Raw genomic sequence first — 26,319 nt, 5'->3', positions numbered from 1 at the left:
AGAGAGAAAAGGGGAGGAGAGAGATAAAGAGACACACACACAGAGATGGGTGCAACATCTCAACGCTATTTGTCCACCCTTTTGGTCCCCATGCTATCACCAAGTTCAAGAGGAGATGACACTGAATACAGAAACAGCGGTAGCCTTTCCAGTTGCCCCCCTGCCTCTAGCTTCCACCTCCCCTTCCCCCCAACTTCCCACCTCCACCCACATCCATTCTTCACATGCTTCTAGAACGATGGTCTCCAAGGCAGATGCTGGCGAAGTCTAGTCTCTGCCTCCTTCTCATCTTCTACCCCATCCCTGCTCCTTGGCGTCACGCAAAACTTGACAAGAAGCATCAACGACATCAAGAAGCCTGGAGTGAGAGGTGGTGTGATCTTTGACAGCCCTTGAGCCTGCAGCCTGGGCTCCCCAGTGGGCGCCCTGACCTTCCACATCTTTCTCTGAAGGAACCTGGAGTCCTGCTAATTGTTGGACAGGGTGAGACCTTGCCCTCTGAGAAGGAAGTCATGGATGAAATGCCACTCGCTTTTGTTTCTTCCTGGCTGTCCTGAAGATCTTTAAGCAGAGGTGTGTTCTGCATCACTCACAGCTGAAAGGTCATGCTTGACCACACTTATAACTAAAAGGACAGTATGATTCCTGCTGGAAGGTGCTAGCTAATCGTTCTACCGGGAACATTTAGAACAACCAAGCTATGTGTCTGTAGAGAGCGTTTCATATGGTTTTCCGAACTGTTCACTGCGTTAAAGCCTATGTGGTTTGAAATGCTCCACGGGGGAGGGGTCACCTCCACCCTCACCTGGCCGCCTCCTCCATGCCTGCCCTGCCCCTCACATCACAGAACACTTCTGCTCCGCTGTCTGCCTGATCTCCGTGAAGGTGGCCTGGGCTTTTTCTTTGATGGAATCCAAGTCCATGTTCTGGAGATTCTGTAACTGCCCGAGAATAGAATCCTTATCTTCTTCCTCTTCTTCATCCTCATCTACCATTTTCCGGAGATCTTCGGGCAAATCCACATCATCTCCAGCCATCTGGATTTGGTTCTCGTCCATTTCACTCTGTGCGGCAAAACAAACACGGAGATGGAGAAGCCATTCTAAAACAAACACACAAATCCTGAAAGCAGCAGGGAGATAGAGGTCTGTTGCGGATGGATGGAGGGAATGGAACATTTGGCCACCTCGCAGCAGAGCCTGCGTACCAGTTATGGAGGCCAGACATGACGGTTGAGACACCCCCCCCCCCCCCGCCACCTTTCACTGCAGTTGGGTCGATTGGAACCTTCTAGCACAGTGGTTCTCAAAGTGTGGTCCCTGGACCGGGCATGTTAGAAAGACAAATTCCCCGCCTCCACCCTAGGCCTACTGAATCAGAAACTCCGGGGTGGGGGTCCAGCGATCTGCATTTGAAGAATCCCTCTCCTATCGTGCTGATGCCCCAAAAGTTTAACCAACTCCGCCTCAGGGCAGCTCTGCAAGCTTTGTTTTCTATCAGCCCCAGGCTGTTGTGACTCAGGGATCCCACTCTGGAGGGTGGGGTTTGGGTTCACAGGGCCAGACAGTGCTCCCTCGATCCAGCCATCTCTCTTCAGGGGCAACGTCTGTTTAACCATCGCCCCTTCCCTCCCTTCTACTAGACACAGAATCGCCTCACACTCAACTTTACATCCTTATCACCTTGAAGCGAGTCTGGCGCACTGCTTGTTAAGTGAATCGTCCAGCACCGTCTAGCCTTGCGTGTCGCCGATGCCTTACAATTTCCTTTTGTGGTCCTAGTTGTGGCTGTCCCACGAGCTCTTAGTTCCTGCCGCCTGGCCTCGGAAATCCCTTTACCCTTAGGCTGCAGAGCCCTTTGTTTTGTAACAGAGAAGAATCTAGAGAAAAAGTTTCTCTGGGAAAGGCAAGGGTTTCCTTTCTCAGATGACTGCTCTTGGATATAATTTTCTGAGAGGTCTCAGATATAAATTTCTGAGGTTGTGACGTGAGGGAAACTGGGCTTTGGGGACACAGAAGTTTAAAAAGAGCACCAGAAAAGCGAATGACGGGAAAGATCTAAGTGATCTTGTGGTCTAAGTGGTGGGAAAGATCTAAGCAGACTGTAGGGCCCACCTCAAGGATGTGGTGACCAGCCTGGAATTTGTTACCAAAGGGCATGAAAATCCACACAAAGGCAAAATGATCATCTCAGTCTTAAGCAGACTGCATTGATTTGATTGGAGAAAGATCTGGGCACCCGCCAAGTCCCCACTTCTGATGCTCTGTAGCTCCAGACTTCTCCGATGGCCTTCGAGAGGCTGGAGACCACAGCCTTTCCCCAGAGCTCCTTTTATTTGGTTCTCTGGGTAAAGTGACAGCAAGCCTGGCTCCAGAAACAGGTTGAGAGGCCGACTTTTTTTTTTTTTAACTCAAAAAGATTTATTCTAAACATTAAAAGTTGACATAATTTGTTACAAAATGCAGCAAAGGACTTTTGATATTTTCCCCCCAGAAAACTTCAGTTTAGGCAAAAACAATGTGAACTTCGCTCAGGATGAGGTTGTAAAAACCCCCTCTGGGCAGGGTATGCCATCATGTTGGCAGCCCCAGGGCACCATCGACAGATGAGGATGTGAGGCACCAGGGCGGATGCCTCAGCTCGGCCGTGATGGACAGGTTCCCCCATCGCTGGCCCCTGCTCAGTTATTTTCCTTTTGCAAACACAGTGGAGCTAGCTTCACAGAGGCAGTTAGCCAGCCCAAGAGAGAAGTCTCAGTTTTGTCTGGAAGGATCTGACGTGGTGTCTCTGCCGATCCTGTTCAGCAGCTCTGAGCTCTTTTTTTGTGTTGTCCACACGCGGTCATGGAGCTCAGCGGCTCACCTTCCAACGCGAAACTTCTAGATTACCTGCCCTGCCCTCCACAGAGTTCCCTCTTCGTATTTACTCCCTTGCTTTCTTTCCCCACCTCGGGAGGCCGACTTCTGATGCTGAGAAGACGAGGATGCCTTTGGGCGGCGTGGTCTTCACCAGGCCCTCCCTGGAGACCCCTGGGAATGGCGACTCTCAGTGTGGACTCCCCAGGTGAGAGAAGCTTCTCTGTGCACTTGGCCAGGCCTCTTCCCCTCAAGGCGCTTAACGGATTAATTAGTTCCTTGTCAAACTGGTGTGGGGATTAATTAGTTAATCCCCAGGGGCTCCCAGCCAATCCTCCATTTCTGTTTATTTTTTATTTACCTTCCCTCGAGGTTGCCCTTTGAGGCATCCCTTTGAGGATGGTCCTCAGGGCATTTTTACAGGGACAGGAGAGAAAGCAGGGCCTCCTGGTGATTCTCAGTTCACGTAACTGTGGGACCCCTGCGCACACATACATGATTTGCAAAGGCATTGCTGGGAATTCTGGTACCCCCGCCCCTCTTGTTCGTAATAAGATCTCTGCACATGGACAGAGTAGCTGCTGGGGGCCTGGAGGGACAGGCAGCTAGAGGGGCCAAAGGGCCAGCGAGCCAGCCAGTTGGTGCCCAAAGAGACCCGAGGCACTCAGGAGGGCTCCCGGGCCGGTGCTCCCCAGCACCCTCTTCACCAGGCAGCTCAGTGTTCTGCCTCTGCCGCTTTGGACCAGTTCGGGTTTATTTTTACCTCCTTCCACTGGCCCAGGGAAGGGAGGGTAGTGGGGTTCCACTTTGCCTCCCAACTCACAGAGGGGATCTGGGTCGGCACAACTTCTAGCCAAGTGGTTCTCAAAGTGGGGTCCCGGGGCCAGCCACAGCAGCATGTCCTGGAATCTTGTTAGAAAAGCACATTCTCACCCAGACCTGCTGATTCAGAAGCTGGGGGCGTGGGCCGAGCCATCTGTGATTTAGCAAGCCCTCCTGGTGATTCTGGTGCTTGCTAAAGTTTAAGAAGCCCCGCTCCACATCCCTTGAAGACAGGGGGCTGTAACTTACTCATCAGTAAGTCTCAGAACCCAGCGGAGTGTCTGGCGTGTCGCCACAGACAATAGATGTTTATTGAATGACTCGGTGAGCCCGTTGTCAGGGACTATAGCAGCGTTAACAACACTTGAATGTGCAGGCCCTCTCTACTGTCAAGAGCTCTGTTTCATAGCTACTGACTTGTTTATGTTTACGCTCTGCTGGAGGCAGTGCAGCCTAGAGGTCAAGTGTTGGTTTGAGAATCAGATTACCTGAGCATGAAGGTTACTGCCACCGCTTACAGGCTGTGTGACCTTGGGCACCTAACACTACCTCTCTGAGCTTTATTTCCTTATTTATAAATTGGGGTTATGTTATTTGCCTAAGAGTTACAGAAGAGTAATTAAATGATAACTGAATTATCTGGAAAATATTAAGCATATATATAATTATATATAATTAAAGGTAGATACTCCTGAATGTAATGACCTTCAGAGGGAGGGGGAGGGGGATTTGCACTGCATAGTCTTGACTCTGCACGTGGTGCTCAGCCCCATCAGAAGGCCTCGCTCTCTTGGCCCCTTACCTCTGGCCTGGGAATGAACCCTCCCTACCTTCACTCCAGAGGCTCAGCGTTCCTAGCAAACTGGGCCTATTCATTTCCCTTTCAGCACTAGGCCCTCAATTTTGGGAGAAACCTGCCCAGAGGGTCCAGCTCCCCTTACCCCTTGTCAGGCTCACCCTAATGTTTGTGGGACACAGAGGATAAATACTGACAGAGGTCCCTGGCTTAGACCTGTACCTCTTTTTTCCCCAGTCCCTGGTTCCATCCTTCCATGGGAAGCTTGTGTGTATGGTTTCCAGTATGCAGACCGCCACCCTACTTTTCAGGCCCAGGGGTACTCAGGCCAGCAGCTCAGTGTACCCTCGAGAGGACAGACCTGGTGCAGAGGCCTGGGCAGGCCCCAGAATGCATTTAGGCAGGGAGTTCAGGGCATTGGGCAGCCAGAGTGTGGTCTACAAGAGGGGTGTGGGCAGGCCTGTGCCTTTGGCCGCAGACTTCTCACCCCTTGTGAAGGTGTGGCTGGTGGAGGAACAGAGGAGCGTCTTCTAAAGCACAGGGCCGGGGGCTGGTGGTGCTGTTTGTCCGGCCTCAGGGCGGCACTGGGTGTGGTCAATGGCTGTGGTCAGAGAGTCCTGTGACTACCATCCTTCTGGAAGGACAACGCTACTGACTGTGCATCAGAGCACCATTGCTGCAAGTGATGATTCTAGTCCTGGAATCAATTTTCTTGGGCTGCAGCCTGTGCCCTGGGCACATCGTAACTAAGCGTAAGACAACCAGGCAGGTCTAGAGGACAAAATGAAGTCCTCTGGAACCAACCCTGAACTCCCGGACTCATTAGCACTGTGGGTCAGCTGTAGACCTAGGACAGGCCAAGGGTTAGGGTCCCTCCCCTTTGCAAAAAGCTGCAGCCAACCCCGACCCCGATCCTGCAGAGGCGGCTATGACAGCGAGAAGACTGTGGGATTTAGAGCCGGGAGACCAGGTCTGTCCTTCGCCCACTGCGTGACCTTGGGCAAGTCACCTTACAATTTGATGCCCACCAGGTGGGACCCTCAGAGGATTACTGAGCAGATTGAACGAGACATATTGTGAAACGGCCTTGTAAGCGTCTCCACTCTGGACAAACAGTAGCTGTGGTTATTAATATTTTAGAGGAAAAAGCGCAGCACGGCGTCAAGATCCCTGCTGAAAGGATCCCTGGGAGAAAGAAGGCGTGCACAGTGAAAGAGAGGGTGGAAGAGTACCAGCCCTTAAGGAAAAAAATCGGGACAGAGCAAGCAATTCAGGCCCGTCTATGGGATTTATACCGTGGACCCTGGGCCTTGTCTCTCCCTTGCGTGACAAACCACCCTGCCGATAGGACCTTGTCTACCATCCACACAATGAAAGTCTTCTCCTGACTTTCTGCTGCTCCAGGTTGGGAATGCTAGGAATATTTTGACAGAGTTCACGCATCAGGAAAAGGCAGCAATGCCTCATCACAGCCCACGAGCACAAACGCAGTTACAGCCAATACAAATTAGCTCCAGGGAGGGAGGGGAAGTTTGGCGCTGAGAACCATGGTGTAGGTGAATAAATGAATGAATGAATGAGTGAGTGAGTGAGGGAAAAAGTGAAGTGAACCAGCATAGAAAGAGGAACTATAGGCTATACTTCATTCTTCGGGGTTCTGTTTCAGAAGCCTCCTCTTTTCTAGAAAGCTTATCAACTTGCGCTATTGTTTAATGCAGTTAAGAGCTAATTATTTTTATGCTGGCTGACCAGAATTAGTTTTAATCTCTTGCTTTTTAACCAGATTTATAATCTTAATTGCCAGTGCTGAATGCCCCATTATTTAAATAGCCCCGTAGCCTGCATTGCTATTCCCTGTGACTGATTTCTGACCTTTCTCTGAAGGGTAAGCACGACGCTGGATTCAGACTTCCTACATCCTCATCTTGATAAACTGGCCTTCATCTTGTACCAAACTGGAGATATGATGATAAACTATCTTACACGGTTATATGATCAAAAGGCTGAGTATTTACCACTTCAGAGTCCAGTCAGTCAAGCTTGGTGTACAAGCACACACCAGTCTGTTTGATACAAGGTAGCTTTGATTTTGCTTTGTTTCCTTATTTTTGGTCCCCAGGATACCAAACCGCTGGATTAATGGATTTCTTTCCCGTGGACGAGTGGATCTAATATTTGATGTTTTACCTATTTCTGAGGATCTCCAATGTCAGCAGTTACCTGTTTTCACAAACCACCCCTCACTGTCCTGGTGATGAGTGAGGCAGCCACGCTGGCCCCTAGGCAAGGGGACAGCATCCCCTGGCTCCCATCCTGCTGGAGCTTACAAGACATTGGGAGTGTGGGGTGTAGATCGAAGGATACAGCCAGTCAAAAAACGCCTCTATAGAGAGGAAAAGGGGACATGGCCTGCTTTGCCGAAAGTAAGGAGGAATTCGGGCTGGACCAGGAGGGAGGTGGGTGTGAGGCCCTTGGGGGCTAGGCTTCAGCAGAAATCCTCATCCTTGCTCTGATCAGATGCTGCTGAAGAACTGAGTTTATGTTTTCTCCCTGGGGACAGTGGTTCTCGACCCTCTCTGTACCTCTGAATCCTTTGTAAAGTGTCGAAAACCACGATGGTCAGGCCCCACCCCCATATTTGGCTCTAGGGATCTGTGGCAGAGACCCAGGCAATAGAGTTTTTAAAAAGCTTCCCCGGGTGATTCTAACACATGAGTTGGTGTTGAGACCTTGTCCCGGGCTTGCTAGCTGCAACTTCTGCTATACCACACCGTCTTTCCCTCTTTAGCTACTTAAAGAGCCCTCAGCACACCCAGAATGGGACAGAGGCTGTGGATTTGACTCCTCGAATACAGTTTTCAGTTTTTTAAAAAATTAATTTTGTTGTGCTAGGTCTTAGCTGCCGCAGGCGGGCTCCTTAGTTGCGGCATGCATGTGGGATCTAGTTCCCTGGCCAGGGATCAAACCCCGGGCCCCCTGCACTGGGAGCGCGGAATCTTAACCACTGCGCCATCAGGGAAGTCTCCCAGCCGTCAGTTTTTAATGTTTGATTGAGAGGGTGCACACACAGGGCCCCTCGTGGGATGAAATGTCCCCACTGTGTACATCTTAAACTTCTTTCCTTTACGCAGACGTTCCAGAGGGACTCAAGAAGCTCTTAGAGGCCACTTGTCCAAGCCTCTCCTTTACAGATAAGGAAACCGAGGTCCTGGGAGGTGAAGATACTTGCATAAATGTCATTCTGCTTGTTAGGGGACAAGAAACCAGTCCTGCTGCCAGGTCTCGCAGGAAAATGTGGCCAGTGGGTCGGATTGGCTTGGAGTTGAATCTTGCCATTTACCAGCTGTGTGACCTTGGGAAGTCCCATTCCCTCTCTGAGCCACTCTTCTTATCTATGAAGGGGAGATGATATCTACCTACCTTCCAGGGTGGCTGTGAGGATTAAGTGAGAAAGTGCGGCTAAGCGACACATCCAGATCTGACGACTTTCTTCCCTTCCCAGCTTCCCCCCAGGACCTTCAATCCACGGCTCTTTCAAGGGCGTGAGTAAAAGGAGCAACTGAACTAGGGCAGCAAAGGGAGGAGCGGGAAGGGACAGCCCCTAATGGGCCTCTGATGGCCTCCCTGTGCTGCCACCAGAAACAGCTGCTCAGAAGCAGGAGGTTTCAGTGTCTGGGACCCGGCCAGGCAGCCCTGAGAGCTCCTGATCTGAAGAAGGCGGGCGAAGAAAGCTTCACAAAATCCGATCTGTTTGTTAGAGACAACTTTCAAATTCAGTTCTAATGGAGCTTTCAATGCACTACGTTTAAAGAAACTCTACTGATAGATTTTCTTCTATCTTCATCTTTGTTCAGAGTGAACGATGCCCTTAATACAGCAGACAAACACCAGGTGTAACTAAATCGTATAGCTCAGCAGGGAGCATGACATTATTTTTCAATGACTAACCTAGACTGACAATTCTGTTAATAGGATTAGGGTTCATTGTGGAACTGTTTTCTCTTATTAATTTGGCTTGACTTACATATACATTTTGAATTGGCTAGAAAGAGGGGCACCTTTGTTTTCAGAGAAAAATCTTGTGGCTTTATTTAAAATGTATTACTGCCTCTATTTGCAAAAAAATATGACGTCTTAATTATTATATAAAGTAATTCTGTATTTTATACAAAATCATAATGTCTAATCCAGTCTTGTTCTTTTCATGAAACTTGATTTTAATGTAACTCTTATGGCTGATAGATTCCTTCTGCTGTTTTTGATACTTTGGGTGTGTTTCTGTTTTCCTTTTTTCCCTATGACATCGATCATTCAGCAAACCTTCTGTGTGTGTGTGTGTGTGTGTGTGTGTGTGTGTAGTATGTGCATATGTATGTGTGCGTGGTGTGTGTGTGTGCGTGCATGTGTGTGTGTGCAGCTTCTACATGTCAGACACCATGCAAGGCCCTGATGACAGAGATAAAACGTCAGCCCCTTTGTTAAGAAGCACACAATCCAGCAGGTGAGAGTATTCAGGTTGGAAAGATGGCATAAGAGACATGCACTCAGGTATTACGCGAGCATGGAGGAGGGGGAGGGGAGGGAGGTCATGGAAGTTTCTGGAGGAAGTGGCACTAGACCAACGTCTTACAGGAAGGAAAGAGGTCACAGGGAGCAGGGTGTAGGGGACGCGAAGCAGGAGAGTAGTATAGTCCAGGCGAGGGGTAGCAAGAAGTGAGGCTGGAAAGTTAGGAGCCACATCATGGTGTACAGGCCAGGGGGGTTGGACTTGATTCTGAAAAGTCATGGTAAACCTTCGTTGTTGTTTTTTTTTTTTTTTTTTATAAAAACAGGGGAGGAGGGGACTTCCCTGGTGGCACAGTGGTTAAGAATCCACCTGCCAATGCAGGGGATACGGGTTCGAGCGCTGGTCTGGGAAGATCCCACATGCCGTGGAGCAACTAAGCCCGTGCGCCACAACTACTGAGCCTGCGCTCTAGAGCCCGTGAGCCACAACTACTGAGCCCGCGTGCCACAACTACTGAAGCCTGCGCGCCTAGAGCCTGTGCTCTGCAACAAGAGAAGCCACCGCAATGAGAAGCCCGCACACCGCAATGAAGAGTAGCCCCACTCGCTGCAACTAGAGAAAGCCCGCGCGCAGCAACGAAGGCCCAACGCAGCCAAAAATAAATAAATAAATAAAATAAAAAATAAATTAATTAAAAAATATATATATATATAAAAAACGGGAGGAACAGAATCAGTTTGCATTTTGGAAACCTCACTCTGCAATTCTGAGGGAAGCAAGAGAAAGTCAACGATCTCCTTGACGTATTGTAGTAAAATTGCTGAGAAGTGACGAGCCCTGCACTTGGGGATGAGCTGAGAATGACTTATGAGGTGAAATGACGGTGACCTGGTGCTTTGCTCTATGTGGGGCTGGAGGAGGGAAGAGGCAAGGGTGACTCCAGGGGGAGTGCTGTGGGGGAGCCCTCGGTGGAGGTGGAGCCTGCAGGAGGCGCAGGGCTGGGGGAGGATTGGTGTCTGTCCTGGATCCGAGCTAAGAGGTGCCCGAGCAGAGGTGGACGCAGCGGTGAAATTTAGGGAGAAGGTCTAGGAAGGCGGGATAGATTGGAGTCATCAACACACACCTAAGTGGCAGCTGAAAGCAATAGAAGACGCAGCCATTCAGGGAGAATGTGATGGCTTGAGTGGGACAAAGGGCAATGGAGGAAACACCCTGGGATATTCGGAAATTTGGGGGCAGTCAGGGGAAGGGTAACCCTTGAAAGAGACAGAGAAGGAACAGTTTCAGGAGAAGGAGAATGAAGCTGAGGAGAGAGAGGGCTCCAAGGAGGAAGCAATGAGCTAAAGGAGGCAAAGAAATTTCTGCCCCAGGAAGAGCTGCTCCAGGAGGAGGTCCCCAAAGGAAAGAGAGGAACCATCTACCGCGTTGAGACCGACCGCCGAGCGTCGGCAGGAGGCAGCCTTCGGCAGAGCAGTGGGAACAAGTAATTTAGGAAGATGCCCAGAAAGCCACGTTCAAAGTGCTGTTTGCTTTAGTTGGGAGAGACTTGACCTCTTTTATAAAGGAGAGGCCCATAGGGAGGAAACGCTGAAGACACAGGACAGACGATCATTAGTGGAATGAGACCCAAATCTAACATGAGCATCATGGGTTACTTTAGGCAGTTGAAGTCCCCTGATTACCTGGAATTTGAAAACCAGAGGAAACCAACATAAGGGTGGACGTGAACGTCCTCACGACGGATATACTTTCCCACAAACACGTCTGATTACTGTGATTTGATGCTTGCATTTATTTGACTCCTTATGTGATGAGTGAAAAGTGGCCATCAAAAGACAAGGGTACGACCAACGGGGGTGACCTTGACGGTGAACAATAAACCCGGAGAGAAGGCCTGTGCTGTTTGCCGGACACCAGGGCTACACTCCTCCTTTCAGAGGCCACATTTCCTTTGCCCCGTCGGCAATCGACTGAAACTCTTTTTCACAGGAAACACCAGCCAAATAATTTCTTTAGAAAATACAGTTCTAATTCCAAAATGTGACACAGTTATCCTCATTAGACCTGACGGCTCCTGGGAAGACATCTTCCTCAAATCCGCTCTCCGTTGGGCCTGGGTGAGGGGACAGGCCCAGAATCCGCTCCTGCCGGTTATGTAACCGCTGCGAGTGACCGTGAGGAACTGTGAATGAGGCCCCCAGGGGTCCCCCCTCGTTAGCTGGAGGACCTGGTGAATGTGTCCAACCGCCTGTGGGCTGTTAATAGTATTAGTTCGGCTGTTTACCCAACATGGATTTTATAAGACGGCACCAGGGCTGAGGATTCTGCAAACCACGAGGGGAGGGAAGGTTGTTATCAGGAGCCCAATAAGGTCCTGGTGAGCCTTGCTTTCCGCCCAGCACCATTTTCTTTGTTAGACGGTTGTGTTCAGTTCTCAAGTCTGCCATCCTGGGTGGAGACACACGGTTTGGAGCGGGTGGGGGAAGAATGGAGCATGAAGAAGTACTGGGAAAAGACCAAAGAGGCTCAGGGGAACTTTGAGTCCTTGGGCAAGTCCCTTGATCTGCATGAGTTTCATGATGATGCATTGAGTGTACACCCATGATATGTGCTTTTCTGTATATCAAAAATGTTTAATAAAAAGAGAAATGCAGGGCTTCCCTGGTGGCGCAGTGGTTGAGAGTCCGCCTGCCGATGCAGGGGACACGGGTTCGTGCCCCGGTCCGGGAGGATCCCACATGCCGCGGAGCGGCTGGGCCCGTGAGCCATGGCCGCTGAGTCTGCGCGTCCGGAGCCTGTGCTCCGCAACGGGAGAGGCCACAACAGTGAGAGGCCCGCGTACCGCAAAAAAAAAAAAAAAAAAAAAAGAGAGAGAAAAATGAAGCTCAGACCCTGGGACCAAGCAGCCAAAGCGGCGCGGCAGTGTAGGAATCCACACCTGCCCTGGGAAGAGTCTAGAGAGGCCAGAAGAAGGGGCGGAGTGTGTGCTTCTCCCATGTGCCCGCCTATCCTGAGGTCATGGTCGTTGCTAATGACGATACCATGTCTGTCCTACTCATGTCTTTTGATGACCTTTTTAAAAAAAATAAAATCAAATTAATTAATTTTTTTTGGCCGCGTTGGGTCTTGGTCGCTATGCATGGGCTTTCTCTAGTTGAGGCGAGCGGGGGCTACTCTTTGTTGCAGTGCGCGGGCTTCTCATTGTGGTGGCTTCTCTTGTTGCGGAGCACGGGCTCTAGGCGCTCGGGCTTCAGTAGTTGTGGCTCACGGGCTCAGTAGTTGTGGCTCGTGGGCTCTAGAGAGCAGTCTCAGTAGTTGCGACACATGGGCTTAGTTGCTCTGCAGCACGTGGGATCCTCCTGGGCCAGGGCTCGAACCCGTGTCCCCTGCACTGGCAGGCGGATTCTTAACCACTGCGCCACCAGCGAAGTCCCTTTTTTGTTTTCTTTAAGCAGTCACCATGTTATACATTACATTCCCAGGACTTATTTACCTTCTAACCGGAAGCTTGTATTTTTGACCCTCTTCACCCAGTTTTTTCCACGCCCCCCCCCCCCCCCACCTTGCTTCTGGCAACCACGAACCTGTTCTCTGTATCTATGAGCTTGGACCGTATAAGTGAGATCTCCTTGGATCTTTCTCTGTCCGACTTATTTCACTTAGCATCATGTCACCAAGGTCCATGTGTGTTGTCACAAACGGCAGGATTTCCTTCTGTTTCATGGCTGGATAACAATTCATTGTCTATATGTACCATGATGACCACCTTTTAATCGTGGTAATCAGATGAATAATCCGATAAGTGCAGTAATCAAGATGGCAAGTCCCATGAAGGGGACACAAGGAATGACCTGGGAATCTGTTTCCCCACCTCCTCGCTGGCCCAGGCCACCCTCAGCCCTGTCCAGGCTGCCATAAGGGTCTAGTACTGACCAGCCAGCCCCTCATCCCTTTCCCTCCAATTCACTGTACACATTGCCATGGCCTTGGCCTTTCCCAATCACAGTGATGCCCATGGGCACTGCCTGGCCTTCCTGGGCCTCTTTGCTCCTTATTGGAACAACTAGGAGATGAAAACCTACCACTTATATTCCCATCATGCTTTTCAGAAGGCTTTCTAAAGGTTCCACTATGAAGGGTTCCTCTGAATAATTAAAGAAAGACCTAAGAGTTACAGCCAGTTCCATACCAGCCAGCAGCATGGGCCCCTCTAGAGAAGCTGGCTTGATACAAATATTAGAACCAAAGCATGACATTCTGGGCCTGGGAAATGACTATCCCCCATGGTCGTCATTTCCCCAAAGTCATCTCCTCTCAAGGCTGAATATTCCAATTCCTTCAATGCTTCCTCAATTACAGTCAGTCGTTTTAATATCTCTCACCATCCTGGCTGCTGCGGAGACAGCTACAACGCTTGGTTTTCTAGCTGTTTCCCAGCGTGCCAGGGGAGGATCCTGCTGCTCAGACACTGCCCTCCCAGGCTGTACCCGCCACTGTCCCTCAAGTGTGCTGCCACCTCCTGCTTCGTGACAGGTGCTCACAGCAGAGCCCCCCAGGCCTTTCCAGGCTCACTAGTGTAGCGACCGCTTTAGAACAAAATGCACAATCTGGTCCTTAATATCAAAAGAATGGACTTAAAAAAAAAAGTCATGTCCAGAAATTTATTTCTGTTCCTCAGCACCACCACGGCCCTTGCTACAGCACACAGTCCCCAGGGAAGAACTGAGAACATCTGAGGGGTGGTTCTTCTGGGGCAGCCCGGGTGCATTTCCCTGTGGCTGTGTCTGGGGACACCAGGGAGCTGGAAGGACCCAGATTCCTGTCCCTGTGCGGGCAGCGGCTCCTACCACGAGTACCACACCAAAGCCAGAATCTGGCTTGGACAGGAGTGACCTGTCTGCACAGACAGGAAGCAGCCACCCTTGGGCTGATCTTGGCCTGGGAAAAGTGTCTGTCCCTCCTTGCCCCTTTCCAGCCATGGGTGCTGTTGAAGGCCCCCTGTACCCTGTGCCTCAGAGGGGTGGGAGGAGAGCATGTAACTTGTGACAGCCACTCAAGGCAAAGGAAGTGGGGCAGGTCTGCACTCCAAGCCCGAGGCCTGCCTTGAGGTTGGGGTGTCGGCCACATCTGGTGAGAACTGGACAAGGCAGAATATGATCCAGGTGACGTTTTATGGCATTCTTCCTATTAATTACCATTGTTATGAATAGTACACATTGGATTAGATAGAATATCCATGTGCTTACAAAAAAGCAGGCAGTTGTATTGTTGGGGTTTTTCACACCATAAGCAAAGTCTCGCAACATTATGTGTAGCATCCATTTTTACGAAATCCAGCCATGTTATAAAGCGCCCTAGGGAGGCCTCCACCAGAAAGTAAACTCTGCGGTGAAGGATGACACGTGGAATGCTTTCAAGTCACACTATCACTGTTTACTTGAATTGTGTTGGAACTGCGTCAGCAACTCCCAGGTCTCTGGTCAAGCCATCAGCTGACACAGGGGCAGGAAAAGTGATGCACCTGGTCCTCCGGGGGATGGATTCTGCGACACTTTGCTGAAATAGTGAGCAGTGCCGGGTTCCCCCAAAGTCTCAGGATAATTTTAAACCACATGGAACTCCAAACCACTCTAAAACTTTTGGGACATCTCAAATATTAAGAGTAGAAATAGCAGAGACCTTGGGGCCAGAAGGAGCTACATCCAAATCCCTTTGTGTGTTAAGATGCTCTTTTGTGTGGTTGAGAGGCCCAAGTTCCAATCCTCGTTCTGTCACTCCACAGCTGTGGGGTTTTGCGAAGTCCCTTAGCCACAGCACCCCTACCCCCATCCCCCATTGCCTGCAGTTTCCTCAGGTCTAAAGTGAGGCTGCGGCATTAGATTCTTAGATGAACTCAAAGGTCTCCTTCAGGGTCTATGAAAACATCAGGTGGGCTCTCATGCATTGTGCATTTGAAACAGCTGTAGAAAAATGGGTACATGGGCAGCAGTAACCCATGCAACAAAAGACACTGGGCTCCATCGTTAACCATGTATAGATTTCTTTGGGGTCCCCCTCCTCTAGCTGGCTTTAGGGAGCAGTAGCCTGTGCAGATAGAGTCACTATCGCTCCAGGGAGCGTATGAATCTGTACGTTATGTGGCTATAATTCTCCCCTCTTCCCATAGTTGAAAGGCTCTTGTTTCAAAGGACAGCTTGGCTCAGAGATTTGGGAATTATTTTTTCTCTGAAGAGCATCAAACTCATTTTACAAAGCCCAAAGTTGTCCACCTCTGAGAACTGAGGTGAGCAGGACCGTGGGCTCACCAACAAAGCTCAGATGCTTGTGGTTCAGGGACCTCCAATTCTTGCCTTGTTTACAAACATCAGTGTGCCCACCCCAGGCCTCCAAGACCCCTGGTTGTTATTATCAAGAAATAAAACTTTTGTGCATAGAGATAATAACAGCAATTAGAGTGATCACCCATGGAGCTCTTTCCACTCATCAGGCAGTCGCCTCGTCAGGCACACCTTATTATCTCAGACAAAGACCTCAGGAGGTAGGTATCACTGCCCTCATTTTATAGATGAGGAAACGGAGGCTCAGATATGTTAAAAAACCATCTGAGATTGCAGATGTCAGAGCCAGAATTGAAAGCCAGTTCTCCTTATATCTTCACCAAACAACAGAACAGTCGTCAAAAATATATCCTCAACAACAACAGATATATATGTATTCTTAAAAAGCCCCACCTTTGGGACTTCCCTGGTGGCGCAATGGTTAAGAATCCGCCTTTCAATGCAGGGGACACGGGTTCCAGCCCTGGTCTGGAAAGATCCCACATGCCGCGGAGCAACTAAGCCCATGCGCCACAACTACTGAGCCTGCGCTCTAGAGCCCACGAGCCACAACTCCTGAAGCCCGCGCGCCTACAGGCTGGGCTCTGCAACAAGAGAAGCCACCGCAATGAGAAGCCCATGCACCTCAAGGAAGCAGAGCTCCTGCTCGCTGCAACTAGAGAAAGCCCACGTGCAGCAACGAAGACCCAACGCAGCCAAAAGTAAATAAAATTTAAAAAACACAAAAAAGCCCCACCTTTCTAGAAGAGACACAGCCAGTTGATGGTGTGTGGGGGTGTGTGCGCAAGCACGCAAGTGCACTTTATTTCTGCTTCCTTCCAAACGAGATGTGTGGTGCTTTCATCAGATGCACCGGAGGCGGGAGGCGGGAGGCGGGAGGCGGGAGGCGGGAGGCGGGAGGCGGGAGGCGGGAGGGCGGGGCTTCAGTTGAGTGGCGTGAATCTGCTGCCACATTGCTAAACACAGCCCAACCATCCCAGGGAGCTTCAGAAAATTCAGGCAACAGGAGCGGAGGGACCGTGTTAGAAGTGCTCCACACTCCCAAAATGCAGTCCCGGTGGGAAAAAGTACTAACCTGGAATAAGGTGGGCAAAAAGCAAGGCACTCTTTTCGAAATTCATTGGTTGCAAATGAACATGAGTTTAAATTTTATTGTGAGTTTTCCCCCCTCAGTGAGCACGTCTGTCTTAGGATCAATGTTTCCCGGGCGCGGGGCTCTATACCTCTTCAGTGGCTTCAGCAGTGACCTTGCTTGGGCAATGGGCTCGCTCCCTTTGTTTACAGCTTGCAGCTTCTGAAGTCAGTTTTCCCAGGGATCTGCAGGGGACCCACTGAAGCAACTGGTTTAGCTGCACTTTCTAAACCGCCCAGACCGCTGGCTCTCATCCCTGCGAGAAGACCATGTGCTTTGGAAGGATCTCTTTGGCTTCTCCAGGTGGAAGATGTTCTCTCAGGGAGGGTGCCCCTCTGGAAGGGGGAGTTGGACAGCCAACCCAGAAGGTGGAGGTGGAGTCATTTAGAGGAGCTGGGCGATCCCCAGGTAGGGGAAATGAGAAGCGAGTCGGGAGCAGGGAACTAGGCCCTTGGTCACCCCTGGATACAAGCCCTGGAGCAGTGCATCCGAGCCCTGTGCCAGGTCATGTCAACATATCCTGTTCCCACCTCCCAGGCAGCAAAGTCAAAACAGTTGTGCAGTAGAGGGCACTGCAAGCAGTGTTTTTTGTTTAAATTTAATTAATTAATTAATTTATGGCTGCGTTGGGTCTTCGTTGCTATGCACGGGCTTTCTCTAGTTGCGGTGCGCGGGTTTCTCATTGCGGTGGCTTCTCTTGTTGCAGAGCACAGGCTCTAGGCACATGGGCTTCCAGTAGCTGTGGCACGTGGGCTCAGTAGTTGTGGCTCACGGGCTCTAGAGCGCAGGCTCAGTAGTTGTGGTGCACGGGCTTAGTTGCTCCGCGTAATGTGGGATCTTCCCGGACCAGGGCTTGAACCCGTGTCCCCTGAATTGGCAGGCGGATTCTTAACCACTGCGCCACCAGGGAAGTCCTTGCAAGCAGTTTTTAGTTTACGAGTCAGACCCATGACTTTTGGAGACCAGCTACTTGACCAAAGCCCACAGGAGTTTGTCCTCTCAGCCAGGATGGATAAGATGGTGCTCGGTGACGACCATCACCACCACATCATCTCCAAAAGGAAGGAAGAGATTGTTCCTCTGACGTGGAGGAAGAATGTCATAGAAGTTAAGACCCTGGGCTCTGTTTTGCCTGGCAGCATGGCCCTTGGCCGGAGGGTAGTTACTCTCTTTCTTCCTCTGTTTCCTCTAAGAAACCTACCTTACAAGACTGTCCTGAGGATTAAATGAATTGCTATGTGCCAAGCACTTAGAAGAGTGCCTGGCACTTAGGAAGGCGCTCAAGAAATGTCAGCTGTGATGATTATCCCCATTGTGCATTTATATATAGATGTTCTATAGTCTTTAGATAAATTTACATAAACAGGTATTACTCCATTTTGTTGAGAGGAAATGAAAGTTCAGAGGTTAAAAGACTGGAATCTAGTTTTTATGAACAAGTTCAATGTTATTTTCACTATATCAGATACCTCAATTACAATTAAGGCATATAAATATATTTATGTATTATATATATGTACATCTATGTGTGTGTATATATATACCCATGAGTGTGACCCTTTCCTGATAATCAAACACTTTCCATTTCTTATTACTTAAAAAATGACTGGATGTTTACCGTGTTGAGTGTCTCACCTTTGGGAGTCTGTACTTTTCTCTGAGGTGAACTCTGAGGCACGCCCTCTCTGCCTTTTTTTGTGTAAAGGCAGCATCTCTTTCCATCCTAAAAGTAAAAGAATAGAATAAAGGATCAAAGGACGAAGAGAGCTAAGGCCATTCCAGCCCCTGTTCAGGGGAGCCAGACACTGGGACACACCTTCTTAGTTCCCACTGCCGGCAGACAAATGGGAAATAGGGGAGTTTTTCCTACATCCCCAAATTTCTGCCTCTCTGTCTGTCATTCCACTATCATAACTCAGTACAGACCCTAAATCCCAAAGACAGCTCAGTTCTGGGAATCTCTTTCTGATGCACCCCGGGAGAGGGGCAGGGTGATTACTCCTGATGTAGACCCGACCTCACTATGTTTCTCTAAGTACAACCTGAGACCACAAGCGTCAGAATCACCCGGAGCGCTCATTAAGAATGCAGCTTCTGGACGTGTACACACTAACAAACGTAAGGTAGATAGTTAGTGGGAAGCAGTCGCATGGCACAGGGATATTGGCTCGGTGCTTTGTGACAGCCTGGAGGGGTGGGATAGGGAGGGTGGGAGGGAGGGAGACGCAAGAAGGAAGACATATGGGAACATATGTATATGTATAACTGATTCACTTTGTTATAAAGCAGAAACTAACACACCATTGTAAAGCAATTATACCCCAATAAAGATGTTAAAAAAAAAAAAGAGTAGGCAAAAATCAGACCTGGGTTATTCTAGATCAGGGGTCAGCAAACGTTTTCTGTAAAGGGCCGAAGAGTAAATATTGCAGATTTTTTGTGGGCCCTGTGTCTCTGTTTTAAATATTCAATTGTGCCCTTGTAGCACAAAAGCAGCCATAAGATGACATGTAAAGGAATGCGTATGACAGTGTTCCAATAAAACTTTATTTACAAAACTGGAAAAAAAAAAGAATGCAGCTTCCCAGTCCGACTGCATTGTGGAGAGAAGCTACATTTTAAAAATCATTTTGTTTCTTATTGTATTTATTAGGGGTTAACACATTTAGTTCTTCTGAAATGCTAGGTGTAGGAGCTGATGACAAAGGATGTTGAGTGTTATTCTTGGGACATAAGTTTTACTTATTTTTTAAATTAAAAAAATTGAAATATAGTTGCTGTACAATATTGTGTTACAGGTGTACAATATCGTGATTCACAATTTTTATTTTTTTGGCCGTACCATGTGGCATGTGGAATCTTAGTTCCCTGACAAGGGATTGAACCCGTGCCCCCTGCAGTGGAAGCACAGAGTCCCAACCACTGGACTGCCAGGGAATTTCCCCCTCCCCCTTTTTTCACACAATTTTTAAAGGTTATACTCCATTTATAATTATTATAACATATTGGCCATGTTCCCTGTGTTGTGTTACAATATGTCCTTGTAGCTTATTTTATACATAATAGTTTGTACCTGGGACCTAAGTTTTAAATTCTACAGAACACTTATTTTTATGGAAAAAAATGTTTGGAGCAAACCCCTAGCATCTCCTTCTACTTCCTTTCCTGATGCCCTTTATTAAACGCTTATGTGAACTTTCCATGTATCTATTTAAGGTCTGGGTCCGTCTCCACCCATGCTGCCTTGATTCTGCAACATTCCCAAAGTGGAAGACATTTTTGAGTTTTTAATTTTTTTTGGCCACATCATGCGGCATGCGGGACCTTAGTTGCCTGACCAGGGATCGAACCCACGCCCCCTGCAGTGGAAGTGTGGAGTCTTAACCACTGGACCACCAGGGAAGTCCGCAGTTTTGAGTTTTAAAGGATGTTCTCCTTCAGATCTCTGTAGAGCTGTGTTTCCACAAGACAGTTACACTCAGTGACTGAGAGTCTGAGATTCAGTTATTATTCTGTTCATTTAATTTCACCAATAAATTGTGATAGAATTCAGAACTCTGAGCTACAATAATGTGGAACTTTTAAAAAGCACTTGAAATCCTTGACAGCTGAAGCAGGGACATTTAAACATACGGCAGGGAATCCAATTGTGAAATGTTCTCTCTGTAATCTTACCAAAGAGAGATGTGTTCTGGAAACGATGCCTTCGTCCAGGGGAGAAAACACATCTGCTCCTCTCTTCCCATTGTTGCCATTTATAAACCACCAAGTCTGGCAGACTTTTCCTTCCCAGCATCTCTCATAACCATGCCTTTCATTTTAACTATAGCAGCTTCACGAATGTTCCATTACTCCATACCGTATCTTGTGCAGTGATTCTTTAAATAGCAGTCTGTTGACTAAAGTATTCTATCAAAAGAGCTGGAAGCAGTGGTGTGCTGGCAAACGTATCACAACCAGCTCTTTGGGGAAAGAAGCTGTTTGTAGAACTTGCCAATTTCCATGGTGTAAATACTCCCACCCAGGCGGATTTCAAACTATCAACTTGATGTCGCCGAATGAGGAATTGCGGAGAGATGAACACAGTCAGCTTTCATGAGTCAGTGCACGCTGCTGTAGGTCAGCTCCAGCATGTCACTGGCTGGAAGACTAATTTTGCTCAAGCACTGTTTAAATCAGCTACTCTTGAATTCAGCAATCTCCCTGGGCCTCTACTGCCCGGCATGGAAACGGTGAATATGGCCTGTCCACTTTTCTCTATCATAAATACTATGCCGGGCCACTTGATTGGAGAGGCCCTGGCCGTTTAAATGATCTCCCTGCTTCCATCGTAGCCCCACAATTGAGAAGCAACACTTTTAACAAACTCCCTCGGCGATTCTTACACAAGCTGAACAGGGTCACCTTCACAACACTGTCAATCAACCAGACTCCAGTAAAAATTTAAAAACATAAAATAAAATAAACAAGGTCACCTTCTAAGCCCCAACTTAGGATCAGTGTTCCCTTCCCTGTTTGGAGGGAGGCATCCTCAAACAAGGTAGGGTATGGATTTCCATAATGCCCTGCGGGTGGCCTAACTGGACTTGTGATGGTGCTGGTTTGAAGTGGGCTCCCTTGCTCAAGATGATCCAGAGAGAAGTGGACACCTTCGGGGACGTCTGTGAAGCTCACATTCACCACCTCTTCTCCCAGCTGCCCAAAGAAGTGCATTACTGGAGGCTATATTTATGTACCTGGCCCCGCCCTCTGGCTGTACAGGATTGGACCAAGCTGGATGAATGGACTTTCTTCTCTGGGAATTCGGGTTTGGGACTGAGAAACAGACCAGTAGTGTGGCTCGAGCTGTAATGGGTGAATTCGGGGGATGTCGGCTGCCATTTTTCACTGGTCACGTGGTTGGGGCAGAGGACCAAGTAGAGGGCTGACTGCCCCAAAAGAACAAAGCAGCCGTACTGAGGTGGAAGCCACGGCAAGAGATTGAAAACGAGGGCTCGTGGCTTCCCAGCAATGCTCTGGTCCTGGTTCAGGCACATATGAGGCCTGGGGGGATTTCTGTTATGGGTTTGCTGAAGCATCTTTGCATGAAGCATGATTTGCCTTAAAATAAATTCCCTGTTTTCATTTTCAGGTGGCTAAACTGGTTTCTATTTCTTGACTCCAAGTTTTGGAATCATCTTTTTTTTCACTGTAATAGTTGCTCTCATTTATACATTTTATTTTTTTATTGAAGTATAATTGATTTACAAGGTTGTGTTAGTTTCAGGTGTACAGCAAAGTTATTCAGTTTTATATATATACATATACATATTCTTTTTCAGATTCTTTCCCCTTATAGGTTATTACAAAATATTGAGTATAGTTCCCCGATGCCTACTTCTTTATGTTGTATTCTATTCTAGGTGATGAAGCTCTTGAAAACTCAAGCAATGGACAGGAAGTCATGCCTCTTGCCATGGGAAAGCAGGCCAGCCTCATCGTCCTGCTACTATTGCTTAAATTGGTTGATCACATAAATGTATAACACACACACACCCCTGAGTAGCTGGTAAACAACCCAATCCACTGACTGACCATACCATTTGACTATCTCAGTCTTTCATCTGTCCAGATATAAAATTAAGTAAAACAAGGTCATTAGTTAATCAAACAGATGCCATATCTGTGACCAGATTTATTGCTGGGACATACTGAGTGATATTTTAATATCAGGTATATAGTCTATATTTCTGACCATTTTCTTTTTATTGGGCCCCTTGAGCTGAGAACATTTGGTGCTATTCTGCTTCTGTTTCATTATACATGTGTTTTTTTTTTTTTTAAAACATGCCAAGGAATGATGCCTTTTTTTGCCTAAGTATTATTTTAGCACAAACATTACTTTTGCAGTTGCATTTTTTAAAAAAAACTGATCTTAAATTTACCGCAGAGCCAAGCATAATACATTCTAGGTAGTTGTATAAGTCACAATTTCTTTCAGGAAAAAATACAATAGACAAGGTTTCCATTAAATGCAGGCTTTTAAGCTTTCTTAGTTTCCTCCAGGTCATTAACCCTTTCACCTCTAATCATCTAGGACCCAGGCAACTATTATGTAATTGATCATTAGCAAAACAGCCACGGTGGCAAAAAGAAATACTTTTGTAACATACAATGTACATTGAACTTCAAGACTGATGCTTCAATACTCAGTTGATTTGATTATTAAGACTCAAATTAATTCTACCTTAAACTTTAAAAAATTACATCTATATTACACTTATTTAAAGATCAGTCTTCAGCAGTGAAAAAATGGTGATATTCACATTCCATAATACCCAACTGAAATGTTACTGTTTTATTTTTATTACATTTTATATAGCCAGAAGAATGTCCTTATTTTTTGGAGGTATATAGCCAAAGTATCTAGGGGTAAAGTATCGTGATGTCTGTAATTTACTTTAAAAATGGTTCTCTGTATCTATCTACGTATCCACGTATCTATCTATGATCTAACCAGATGATCATCTATATGCAAATATGGCAAAATGTCAACTGTCAGCTTTACGCCATAGGTATACATGAGCATTCATTACACTGTTGTACTCTTCTCCATCTTTAAATTTCTCATAATAGGCAGGCCACACATTTATTCAGTCTTTGAGAAGCCAAGTTTTATGACATAATTGTCATGTCGTATTTTCTAGGCTTTTTTTCCTGCACATGTAAGATCAAGAACACTGTACTCTATGTTCTTTAAGGCCCTCTTCCAAGTGCAAAGTCTGAATTTTCACAATTTGAAAGCTTTCTACTTGCTAGGAGGGTGAATTTCCTGACGACTGTAAAGTTATCTAGGCACAGTTTTTCATTTGAACAATTGAGGTCAATTAAAATGCGTCTGGATCAGAAAGTGTTCAGTGGCTTTCAGGACAACATGCAGATTTATTTCGTAGTTTTCATTTCCCTTCATACAAGTAGGACATAGTAACTGCTGACGCTAGGAAATGGTTCACTTTAGCAGAACAGACTTTCCTCAGGTTAGAAGCAAACAGCACGAGGAAAGGCATCTAAAGAGCAAACAGGTAGAAACTGGGGAGCTGAAGACAGTCTGGCCAGAATGAATTTCTTTGTGCTTTTAAAAGGAAAGGAAGTTGCATGTACTCACTTCTCCTCGATCACTTGCTTTTGGTATTCCTCATATTCCTCTCTAGTCATCCCCTGAGCTGCGGCAGGATCAGATGTACCTCCTTCTTCTTTTTTTTCTTCAGACCTGCCACCAAGTCCTAAATTCTTTACCTGACTACTTATCATAGTTTTCATAAAGAAAGCCATTGTTTCTGCCCCAGAAAAAGAATACCAAGAACTCAGACAAAACCTGAAGGAAATAAAACCCCCACAAAACCTCTAAATATCTTCAACGACAGCAACACAGTTAAAAGCAGAGGACTTCGCACAGGCTCATCTATTCAAGGGCATAATGATACAGAAGAGTGGTTTGTGCGCTGTAAGCTGGATTAAAGAGGTGAACTCCTTAGTATAGAGAGGCAGATGGTTCAGATTCCTAAAGCGTACGATCAGACGCAACCGACTACTTTCTGAACTAATACACTAAGCTAATTTCAGAGGGGAAAAAACCCTTCACATTATCCATCCCTCTCCCTACCCATTTCTAAATTATAAGCCAGCAGGGCTTCATCAAGAGTTGGTTCAATTAAATTAATCAGAGCAGACCGATTATATGGCTGTAGTGGAATTTCCAAATTCCAGCCCTTGAGGACAACATCCTGTTGAAAACTGAGTCCAATGAGACTCAAAACCCGAAATGCTTCGTTAAGCAAAAATAATCCTTTGATCCATCATTTTATCTCATTGGACTCTAAGGACTATGCAAGGATTTGCTTGAATTCTATACTGTTTCAGCGGTTACTGTGTCCTGTACATAAATACCCAACTGAGGCAAGAGGCAAGAGGGTCCTCCGCTTACATCTGGATTACCCTAGCCTGCTCCTGCATCGTTACACTTCTGCATGGAAATGACGCGCTGGATACTTTAACTGCTCTGATCCAGAAGGTAAGAACACGAGTCAAATCATCAGTGTGTATCGAGGTCACCTTTTCCTCTTACACGCAGTCACTTCCTGGGTGCTCTATTTAAGCTCACTGGTGTTACTTGGAGAAAACTTTTGACAATGTTTTGTAACACAGATTCTCAGTGGCTGTGGTTTTCTCCAGGTCAAGGGAGGAATTTGAGCATGGCTAAGACTTTAATCTATGTTAGTATCTTTCTAATTAAAGCACTCCAAGAGCAGGTGGGGCAGAGGGGAAAGATACAGCCTACTAGTAACCTATGCTTATTATTTTATCTGTAGGCATGAGCCCTTTCAGGAAATAGATGACTATCCCTCAGATTGTACAGAACTATACAAACTGGATTTTTGCCTAAAATGCTTTTTTAAATGTATTTTAAGATCTGCTTTTCATCTTACTAACCAATTTAAAATTGTTGCTAAAATGGTCTCAATTTGAAAGATTAACAAAGATTTAGGGTGAAATAGAAACTTTTCTCGGTGTTCTCTGATTGAGAATGTACATTCATACTTAGCTCCACTTCCACTTCAAGATGTGTTGCCTGGGACCTAATACATTCAAACCATGATCTCTAAATTATTATTTAAAATAAAAATCCATTTTATAAGTTATTCTAAGTTATTAAATTATTAGATTATAAAATTATTAAAATTCCATTTTATTAGGAATTAGGAAATATTATGAATGGTGAGGGTCTCAATTCTAAACTCCAAAGCCAGTTGGTGAAGCAGCCTCTCCCTGTCCAGTCCTCTTCTGTCTGTGTGTGTGTGTGGGATGGGGGTAGGCTGGGGAGGGGTGGGTGTCAAGCATCACAGAAACTCTTACGTGGTAACTACATCAGTGTGACAAATGAATACTCCCTGGTGGTGCTTTATGAAATCAAATCTTCCATTGTCTTCCCAAAAGATGATTCCATTGGAAGTGGGATCACGTCTTTAAAAACTTTTTATTCCTCAGTTTATTATAATGGCCTTTCCACTTGGACGTTCAGCAACTATTTGCTGTGTGTGGAATCCTCCAGAAAGGGAAAATAAATACTCCAGGTGAAACAGGACTAGGTGTTACCCCTCCTCCAAAGGTTTCTCATCATACTTGAACAAAATCCCAAATCTTTACTATGGCCATGTCCCCAGTGCCCCAACCACTGTCTAGTTTCCAGCACTGCCCCCCCCTCAACAGAAGGCTCACTGATCAGGCTTTAAGTTTCCTCTGATTTCTTTCAAACCTATCTAATTTAATTCTTTAATTTTACATTACTCAGTATTTTCTGTGGGCTTATAGCACAAGGGTCCATTACGTTAGTTTCCATATTCTGAAACCACTTTATAAAGACCATCTTTACAAAGCTACCAACCCTGAGACAGAAGTATTATGAGGAAACTGAAGGTCATCTTTAGTAAGTGGCAAAGTCAAGATTTAAACTCGGATTTGTTTGACGCTAAAGCTCTACTCTTTCCTTTTTATACCACATGGACTCTCAGAATTGGAATTACTTGGTTGAATGGTGCTTGCCAAAGAGAGGAAAAGATTTTTATAAAACTGCCATTAGTAATGACTAAAAGTTCCAACTTAGCCACACTATTACCGGTATTTGGTTATTAAAGATGAAAACATCAAATACGTTACTTATTTTGTGTTTTTCATTACCAGCAAGGGTAAGCATTGATCCATTACCATTTCTTATTCTCTTCTTATGCTTCCATGTATTGACTCTGCAGGTGGTAGGCCACCTAGGGCAGAACGCAAAGCACGTGACACATGAAATACTATCACAAATCGGGGCCTACTTGGGAAATAAATAA

General features: G+C 46.9%; 1 protein-coding gene across 1 annotated transcript; it reads right to left on the bottom strand.

Moving 5' to 3' along the window:
• Positions 1–219: 219 nt before the first annotated feature.
• CPLX4 (complexin 4) lies at positions 220–26,228 on the bottom strand. The gene is made up of 3 exons (XM_067698931.1): positions 23,595–26,228; positions 18,086–18,173; positions 220–1,064 (listed from the first exon to the last, which is right to left on the bottom strand). Exons 1-3 carry the CDS (start codon positions 23,759–23,761, stop codon positions 837–839), a joined length of 483 nt encoding a protein of 160 aa, XP_067555032.1. The 5' UTR covers positions 23,762–26,228; the 3' UTR covers positions 220–836.
• Between the last annotated feature and the right edge of the window lie 91 nt (positions 26,229–26,319).

Source organism: Pseudorca crassidens, chromosome 12 (genome assembly GCF_039906515.1).
Source record: "Pseudorca crassidens isolate mPseCra1 chromosome 12, mPseCra1.hap1, whole genome shotgun sequence".
NCBI classification, from domain to species: domain Eukaryota; kingdom Metazoa; phylum Chordata; class Mammalia; order Artiodactyla; family Delphinidae; genus Pseudorca; species Pseudorca crassidens.
The sequence above is the reverse complement of the archived record's forward strand: the minus strand, read 5'-3'. Positions and strand labels throughout refer to the sequence as shown.

Bases quoted from the DNA above. Each gene is read 5' to 3' on its own strand.
- CPLX4 (XM_067698931.1), bottom strand. From the start codon at position 23,761: ATGGCTTTCTTTATGAAAACTATGATAAGTAGTCAGGTAAAGAATTTA. The intron at 18,174-23,594 runs GTGAGTACATGC...TTTTACTTTTAG, and splicing joins AAGCAAGTGATCGAGGAGAA to GATGGAAAGAGATGCTGCCT. The intron at 1,065-18,085 runs GTGAGACACTCA...TTTGCCGCACAG, and splicing joins AAAAGTACAGACTCCCAAAG to AGTGAAATGGACGAGAACCA.